Source organism: Ctenocephalides felis, unplaced genomic scaffold (assembly GCF_003426905.1).
Source record: "Ctenocephalides felis isolate EL2017-DRISC unplaced genomic scaffold, ASM342690v1 CF-g0.4_SCAFFOLD_01492, whole genome shotgun sequence".
Lineage (NCBI taxonomy): Eukaryota > Metazoa > Arthropoda > Insecta > Siphonaptera > Pulicidae > Ctenocephalides > Ctenocephalides felis.
Window position 1 is genome coordinate 59,732,899 of NW_020537646.1, and position 9,796 is coordinate 59,742,694.

Sequence of the window (9,796 nt, forward strand, 5' to 3'; positions counted from 1 at the left end):
TTTGTCCACAATTAAGCTCTTACTACCGAATCGATTTTCACAAATCAAAAACTGTTTGAAAGGTATTAGTTGGGAATGATACTGATTAGTTGGGAATGATACTGATTACTGATCGCTGCCATCAAAAGATTTAATCATACCCCTAGCTTCAGCAAATGACATACGAGCCATGTTTTGAATATTTGTATTAAGATGAATAGAAGAAAAAGAATTAAAATTTTGGGACAACTGAGGAATATGCGAAATAGTTTTAGGTGAAAATCTACCGAGCCGTTTTCTTGTAATTAACTGTTGAAAAAAAAATTTAAGCTGTTGTTTATGGAACTTTTTTTAGCAATATATATCATGGTCTTAAAGAACTTACTGAGATATTACGACCTTACGACAAGTAGTTTAATTTTAAAGATTAGTTAAAAATTGAGAAAACGAGTAGTTTTTTTGACGTTTATTAAAATTTAAATTAGACGATTCACTTGGTGTAACGATAGAGTACTTGGTCCTAATGAACATACTAAACCATTAAAGTCCTACGGAAACTTGTTTAATTATAAAAATTATTGATTTGTGAAAATTTGGTTTTAGAAAATACTCCGAGTTCACGTGTTCGTTCGTTTTCAAATATCACTCATAAATTAATTTATTTTTTTGATTAAGTCGATTATTTTAACATATCGGGAAGTTCATGTAACTTGCCTCAAGGCAAAATACCAATACCAACTAGTTAATATATTATTATTAGTCATTAAGAAATTAATATTAGTCAGTCCCTGTAAATTCTTCATACTTGTGAAAGCTCTTACAATATTTCTGTGTAGTTGTTATATATTTTTGATCATTAAGTAATTCATATTGATTGTTCCTTTTAGGTTTATCATTTTATTGTAAATGCTCCTACACAATTTCTGTGTAGTTGTTATATATTGTTGATTATTAAGTAATCCATATTGATAGTTTCTTTTAAATCTATCATTTTATTGTAAATGCTCTACACAATCTCTTCGTAGTTTTTTTATATTGTTGAAGTAATTCATATTGATCATTCTTTGTAAATTTGTCATTCCATTGTGAATACTTTTTTTAGTTACTTATAATTGTAAAATTTTAATACTTATTATTATGTATAATAATTATTACATTTATAAAAATTTTAATTGTTATGTAAAAATATTTGTGATATATTTGGAAATATATTTTGTACTTTGTATGTTTTTTTCTCCAATTTTTCCAATATAAGAAATTATTTAGGTTTTCTTATTTTGAATTACGTATACGAACCATATCTAGGAATAATACCAGTGCTACTACCAATAAGTGCTGCTTCCTTCAGATCGCTGAAAAAATTAAAATTGAGGTAATGCCAATGGCCTTAGATAGCGATATATTTATGCTTACTTATCTATGCCTAGATGTTCGCATTTTAAGTGCAAAGTGCTAATAAAGTGGCAACTCCCGTTATATTTGTGACGCACATTTTGCTAATATATATGAGAAGTCAAATACTTTTCAATCTATTCAAGAAAGCGTCCTAAATTTCATGCTCTTCAGAACCTAAATATGCCGGGTTTGTACTATAATATATGAATGTATAATAATTATTATTATTTTAGAACTTGGTGTATCAATATCAATTTGTAAAAATGATGTAGAGGCAATAACAGATTGTCGAAGGACAGTAATCTTGCCTCAGGTAATTAAATACAAGTTGCTTATATATTTATTTTGAATAAGGCAGTTGTATCTTTAAATCAAGTACCTGTCTTTTTCGTAATAATTTATATAATAATATGCTTCTTGTTTTAGCTTCTTCAAGTTTTATAGAAGTGGGTGGATCAGGCAAATCTCCTTTACGGTAATCATGAAAGAGTTCTCCTCTCACACAGTCATGACTAAAAGATCATCCCGATGTAGGATCAGGCGATAATTCTGATAGAGGATAAACAAAACAATCCATTAAAAACCACAACAGTGTGCAAATCCAGTAAAAAGGCCAAGTAATTTCAATTCTAAATACCGTTTGCAAAAAAAAATCAGAAAATTCACAGGGAAGGACAAAATTTTTGCTTTGAATCTGTACAAAAAGTCACAAAAAGGCATAAAGTGCATAAAACTTTATTTTGTTAATTGAAAACACCTAGTTTTAGAGTTTTTTATCTTTTATGGAAGTTTTGGTGTTAATGTTTTTATCATAATCATAAAATGGGTGAATGTAATGTTAAGAAACACTCATACACAGAAACTATTCAAAGATTTTGCCAAATGCAACTTTATTAATGATTGATTAGACATCAAAAGAACTGTTAAATGCAGAGATAACAAAGAAGAATGTCTCGTAAATGAACTTTAATTCTGGGAATTTAGTTTTCTCTCAATTTTAATATCAATATATATAAATTATATTTTTAATATTATTTTGTTTGCGAAGTATTTGTTTTTTATAATTATGAGTTCTTTTTATTCTTAAGTTTTTGCATTACTTGTCATTCCTTCTAAATTTGTCATTCTTGCTAAATTTGTCATTACATCATCAATACTCCTGCGCTTTTCTCTTCTTAGTTTTTAAGTTTTTAATATATTTTTAGTCATTAAGAAATTAATATTAATAAGTTATTTCTCTTTAATTTGTAATACTTTAAAAACATGTCAGTAATAAACTTTAATTATTATTAGTCAGTTATTTCTGTTTAGTTTATAATTCTTCAAAAATATGTCTGTGATATATTTGAAAATATATTTTGTATTTCGTACGTTTTGTCCTTATTTTCAATATATTTTTTTCAGATTTTTTGTCTGTATTGATTATATGTACAAATGTATAAGTAACACCAGGGGTTAATTTACAAAATGTACATGTGCTACTGTCTTTAATCAAAACTGCGCATTTCAATCAAGATAACGTCAAATCGCCAGACATAGCAATCTATTTATACTTGTCTATCTATGGATCATATAATGTTTTAACGTTGGTGCCGCGATATTGCTAAATGTGCGCGTTTATGGCGGATTTTCAACTGTCGAATAACTTGACTAAGTATCGTGTCAAACATGTATTAACATTGCCAACTGACCATAATCGAAACCCACTGAAGTTTGCAAATGAATGAAATATTCTTGTTAAGTTGACTAATGATAGGAGAGATAATCACTGTACGTCAATCATTTTGACTCGCTTATTTTTTGCACTAGCAGCTTCCAAGTAATTGTTATTGTAATACGTCTTGTAGTAGAATCGTATATAAATAATACCGAGATGAATGAGGAATACGATGCTGTAGTGTTGGGCACAGGCCTGAAAGAATGTATTTTAAGTGGCATGCTGTCTGTGTCCGGTAAAAAAGTGTTGCATATCGATCGCAATAAGTATTACGGCGGAGAATCGGCATCTATAACACCCTTAGATCAGTTATTTACACGTTTTGGTGTACCAGCCCCTGATGAAAGCTATGGTAGGGCACGCGACTGGAATGTTGATCTTATTCCTAAATTTCTTATGGCGAATGGTTTGCTTGTCAAACTTTTGATACACACTGGAGTGACGAGATATTTAGAATTCAAGTCGATCGAAGGAAGCTATGTATACAAAGGAGGAAAAATTTCAAAAGTTCCAGTGGATCAAAAAGAAGCCTTAGCATCAGACTTAATGGGCATGTTTGAAAAAAGACGATTTCGCAATTTTTTGATTTATGTTCAAGATCTGCAAGAAGATGATCCAAAGACATGGAAAGATTTTGATCCAGTAAATTCTAACATGCAAGCTTTGTATGACAAATTTGGATTGGACAAAAATACACAAGATTTTACTGGGCATGCTCTTGCTCTGCACAGAGATGATGATTACCTTATGTTTCCTGCTATAAACACAATCCGTAGAATTAAATTGTATTCAGATTCATTAGCACGCTATGGAAAATCACCTTACTTGTATCCTATGTATGGGTTAGGAGAGCTTCCACAAGGATTTGCTAGACTTTCTGCTATTTATGGGGGGACATACATGCTTGACAAACCAATTGATGGGTTAGTTTATGGTGAAGGTGGTAGAGTTATTGGTGTACGATCTGGAGAAGAAGTTGCGAAATGTGGACAAGTATATTGTGATCCTACCTATGTACTTGAAAAAGTAACTAAAAAGGGTAAAGTGATACGTTGCATATGTCTGATGGATCACCCTGCTCCAAACACTCGTGATGCACTTTCTACTCAAATAATCATTCCACAAAAACAAGTCAACAGAGGTTCTGACATTTATGTATCTGTTATTAGTTTCACCCATCAAGTTTCGGCTAAAGGATGGTTTATAGCAATGGTATCTACAACAGTAGAAACAGATAATCCAGAAGCAGAAATTAAACCAGGGCTTGACCTTCTTGGCCCCATTAAACAAAAATTTGTATCTATTTCTGATTATTACATACCCGTGGACAAAGGAGAACAAAGTCAAGTTTTTATATCAGAGTCTTATGATGCTACAACACATTTTGAGACCACTTGCTTAGATGTGTTAGACATATTCAAACGAGGAACTGGGGAAGAGTTTGATATTTCAAAAATCAAATTAGAATTAGGAGATGAAGAACAATAAATATTCAACATGGTGGGTGAAGATGATTGTTTTATTATCTGGAAATACCCGTTAATAAATGAATATTAGTGTACTTTCCTACTTGATCTTTTGAGCATTTTCTATTTTATAACAATGTAACTATTATATATATATATATATATATATATATATATATATATATATATATTAGGGTGGTCCTTAAAATGGTCATTTTCGAATTTCCTTACTCCCAGGGGCTCAAATGGTTCCAAATAGATAAAAAACAAATCTCCGAAAGTTATAGCTCTTAATATTACATTTAGACAGAGCACAATTCAAAGTTTTGTATGGAAATAGCATGGAAAAATTTTCAAAAATTTTAAAAATGTTTTTTAGATGTAATTTAGCGAACAAATGAATGAATAAAACTCATACCTAAAACATTTTTTTTTTAATTTTCAAAAAATTTTCCATGCTCTTTCCATACGAAGTTTGATTGAATTGCGCTCTATCTAAACATTAATATTAAGAGCTAAAACTTTCAGAGAATTGTTTTTTATCAATTTGGAACCATTTGAGCCCCTGGGAGCAAGGAAATTCGAAAATGACCATTTTAAGGACCACCCTAATATATAATATATAAATAAATATATATATATATATATATATATATATATATATATATATATGGATGTATGTATGTATTAATTCTACATTTTTTATAATGTCAGAACTAAGTTTAAATTCATGGTTGTTGATGCTCTAATGTTTTATATTATTGGCTTTTCTCGGTGATAGAATTTATATGTGCATATACATATAGCCATGTTTCCTAATAAATTTTGTAATTAATTTCTGTACACTTTTTTAAACAACAAAATACATTTATTTCAGTGTTATTGCATCTTTAAATTTAATATATTTATGTGCATATATGTAACACACACAAATATGTATGAGGCATTTATAATTATATATGCCTCATACAAGTATATGCATTTATATATGTGTATAACACAAAGTATAATATTTAAGATATTATTTTAAAATTATTGCATTTTAACATTTCAAACTGTATTCAGACCGGTATTCAAAGATATATATATATATATATATATATATATACATATACATATATACATATACATATATATATACATATATATATATATATATATATATATATATATATATATATATAATCCTCAATATATATATATATATATATATATATATATATATATATTTTAGTTAGTACAACATCGTTACACAATGGTTAAATCCAGGAATTCAGTAATTGAAATACTCTATCAATTTAACTAAAACATGTATGTGTAGTTGCATAATTAAAGATGATAGATTTATGTATAAAATTAATATTACATTCATTTTTATCGTATTTGTGTTTAAGCTGCTGATTATGCATATTTCATAATTCCAATTGGCAAATTTATATATTTTGTAAGGTGGTTTATAAATTTTTTCTTATTCTTATGACACATAACTAGATGTACTTACTTTGCATAGAAGTAAATTTTGCTGTTTATTCCGAAGCCGGAAAATGATGAAATTTTTTTTGAAAAATAAAATGTATATATTGGCGGAATTGGAACATGCAAAACCGAGCGTTAAATTTGGGTATCGCACGATACTATTCTTCAAAAAAAAATTTTTAATTTTAAATTAATTCTATAACAATGTGAAGTTTTATCAAATAGCCATTTGACTAAAGATGTAATTTTTGTAGATTGTTATTTGAATGAATTGACAAAAAACTTGGTTGAAAATTTTGTTTACTTGAATTTTTGTTCTCTTGTTTACAAAATTTCACAGTTTTGAAATTCAACCAAAATCAAAAATTTTTGAAATAACTCTTAGGACTAGAATCGCGATTTGGTCCGATGTTATTTTATGATTCCTATGTATGTATGTATACATTTGTGTGATATGTATATGAACATACATATCACACACACACACACACACACATATATATATATATATATATATATATATATTATTATAGAATTTTAACTTTAATTTAACGAATATTAAATGTTAAATATGAACCATACAACACTCAGATTTTTAGCACACACTTTATTTGCCTCATCGTCAGTGTAATTTCAAAACAATTAATTATATACTAACACATTCTTTAATATTCTATTTAAATTACATTTAATTTTTGAAAATAATTGTAAGTTATAATTGATGTTTTTTGTATTTTCAAAAATTAAATGTAATTTAAATAAAATATTAAAGAATGTGTTAGTATATAATAACTGTTTTGAAATTACATCAAAGATGTGGCATACTATGGTCTCGAAAAGTCTGCAAATACTGTATATATATATATATATATATATATATATATATATATAATGATACCCTGCATAACGTACGCCTCGCACAATGGACGATGCGCATAACGAACTTTTTTTCTCGGTCTCGAACGTTCCACACAACGAACTTTGCTTAACACAACGTACTAAATCGTTGTCATTTGTAGTCAAAAATCATATCTTGCTCAAATTAATTCAAAAAGTGGATCTTGGAAATTTTTGCCCTGCTGTGAAAATATACTTGTTGGCAAAAAACTATCGACAGTTTCTATCAAAATTCAGAAGCTAAAAGGGCGCACAAGGAAGCAGTACGACTCTGATAATAACTTAATATTTCGTAAATCAGTAATATTTTTTTAAATGTCTTAATTATATGTAAAATATATCTTATTTTCTATTGACATTTCAACTCACTATAGAACGAATTAATTTTATTTTCAGGTATTTGTATGGAAAAACGCGTTTCGCATTGCGAACTTTTCTCACGACTTGCTCCCAGAACGAATACAGTACATAATGCGGGGTATATATATATATATATATATATATATATATATATATATATATATATATATATATATATACATATACATACATATATAAACATATAACCTTAGATTTTTTTGTTGTACGTTGAATAAAATTCTATATAAAAATAATATATATATATATATATACATATATATATATATACATATATATATATATATATATATATATATATATATATATAAATATATATATATATTGATTGTTTCTTTTCCGAACAGTAAATCCAATAATAAAAAACAATTTGTTTTTTGAAGATGTTTAATACGACGTTTCGGAACTAGGTACGTTCCATCATCAGGTTTATTCTGTCAAATACAATGTTTTTTAAAAAAATATTGATTAACATTAATTAACGATGGTCAATACAGATTAATTAGAAAAAAAATTTTTTATAAAGGAATGGATTATGTACCGGGGTAAAGAGTAATAAGACTTAACTAAAAAAGGTTTTATATAAAATTGAGAAGCAAAAATTATTTACCTGTAATAATTTATATATCCATATCACTAATATTTTTTTGTTAAAAACACTCGATTTTTTTGGAAGATATTTTTAAATGTTACGACTACACAAGACTTAAACACACTGATATGGATTTCTGTCTGCCAGATGTAAAGGACAATGCACGGAATTCTTGGAAAAAATGATTTTTTATGGCTCTTGTTTGGTAATTTACGAAAAAAAAGGAAATATTGCTTTAGTAAATGTTGAGAAATATTATGTATATATATACATATATATATATATATATATATATATATATATATATACATGCACATGTATATGCACACCTACATAGTCATACATACATATGCACATATCTATATATTAATGTATCCACAATTATATACATGAACATATGTGCAAGTGCATGTGTATAGTGTACACACAAAAACATACATACAAGCACATATATGGATGTACATATATTATAACATATATACATGTATATATATACATATTCAAAAATTATTTAGTGCAGTAAACGGAGAGGAAAAAAGGGTATAACCACTGAATTTTTTTACTGTGCTCCGAATTTCATGAAATTCCGGAATCAGGTTCATCTCACCCTCAAATTCAAAAGTGACAACAATTCGGGTTGCGCCATCAACCCCCGGGGGGATGACCCCCCTTCTCAACTGTGCAATCACACCTCTTCAAAATAACATCGGAAATCGATAGAAGAGCTAATTATAAGAAAAAAATGTTTTGCACTCAGAAAACTTGTAGCAGCACTCATTTTAAAGCTTATGTTGAGCACTATAAAATCCCAATTTCACCGAAATGCATAAGATGTAGGACCTCGATTTTTATTGACGTTATTTTGTTCATTACATGAGTTTCGTTAAAATGAATGGTTTGGGAGATATTTGCAAAAAGACGAAGAGAAGCGCCAAAGATATATGAATCTTTGGTGGCCAGTAACTTGAAGAGTATTGGTTTTTTTGAAAAGCTATAGAAGACATTTTTTTCTTATAATTAGCTCTTCTATAGATTTCCGATGTTATTTTGAAGAGGTGTGATTGCACAGTTGAGAAGGGGGGTCATCCCCCCGGGGGGTGATGGCGCAACCCGAATTGTTGTCACTTTTGAATTTGAGGGTGAGATGAACCTGATTCCGGAATTTCATGAAATTCGGAGCACAGTAAAAAAATTCAGAGGTTATACCCTTTTTTCCTCTCCGTTTACTGCACTAAATAATTTTTGAATATGTATATATATACATGTATATATGTTATAATATATGTACATCCATATATGTGCTTATATGTATGTTTTTGTGTGTACACTATACACATGCACTTGCATATATGTTCATGTATATAATTGTGGATACATTAATATATAGATATGTGCATATGTATGTATGACTATGTAGGTGTGCATATACATGTGCATGTATATATATATATATATATATATATATATATGTATATATATACATAATATTTCTCAACATTTACTAAAGCAATATTTCCTTTTTTTTTCGTAAATTACCAAACAAGAGCCATAAAAAATCATTTTTGCCAAGAATTCCGTGCATTGTCCTTTACATCTGGCAGACAGAAATCCATATCAGTGTGTTTAAGTCTTGTGTAGTCGTAACATCTAAAAATATCTTCCAAAAAAATCGAGTGTTTTTAACAAAAAAATATTAGTGATATGGATATATAAATTATTACAGGTAAATAATTTTTGCTTCTCAATTTTATATAAAACCTTTTTTAGTTAAGTCTTATTACTCTTTACCCCGGTACATAATCCATTCCTTTATAAAAATTTTTTTTCTAATTAATCTGTATTAACCATCGTTAATTAATGTTAATCAATATTTTTTTAAAAAACATTGTATTTGAC

General features: G+C 28.0%; 1 protein-coding gene across 1 annotated transcript; it reads left to right on the forward strand.

Moving 5' to 3' along the window:
• The first annotated feature begins 3,105 nt into the window (after positions 1 to 3,105).
• Positions 3,106 to 4,666, forward strand: LOC113370541 (rab GDP dissociation inhibitor beta). The gene has a single exon (XM_026611219.1). The coding sequence runs from the start codon at positions 3,248 to 3,250 to the stop codon at positions 4,577 to 4,579; it is 1,332 nt and encodes a 443-aa protein (XP_026467004.1). The 5' UTR covers positions 3,106 to 3,247; the 3' UTR covers positions 4,580 to 4,666.
• Positions 4,667 to 9,796: the final 5,130 nt, after the last annotated feature.

Coding starts and splice junctions, on each gene's coding strand:
- LOC113370541 (XM_026611219.1), top strand. CDS start 3,248: ATGAATGAGGAATACGATGCTGTAGTGTTGGGCACAGGCCTGAAAGAA.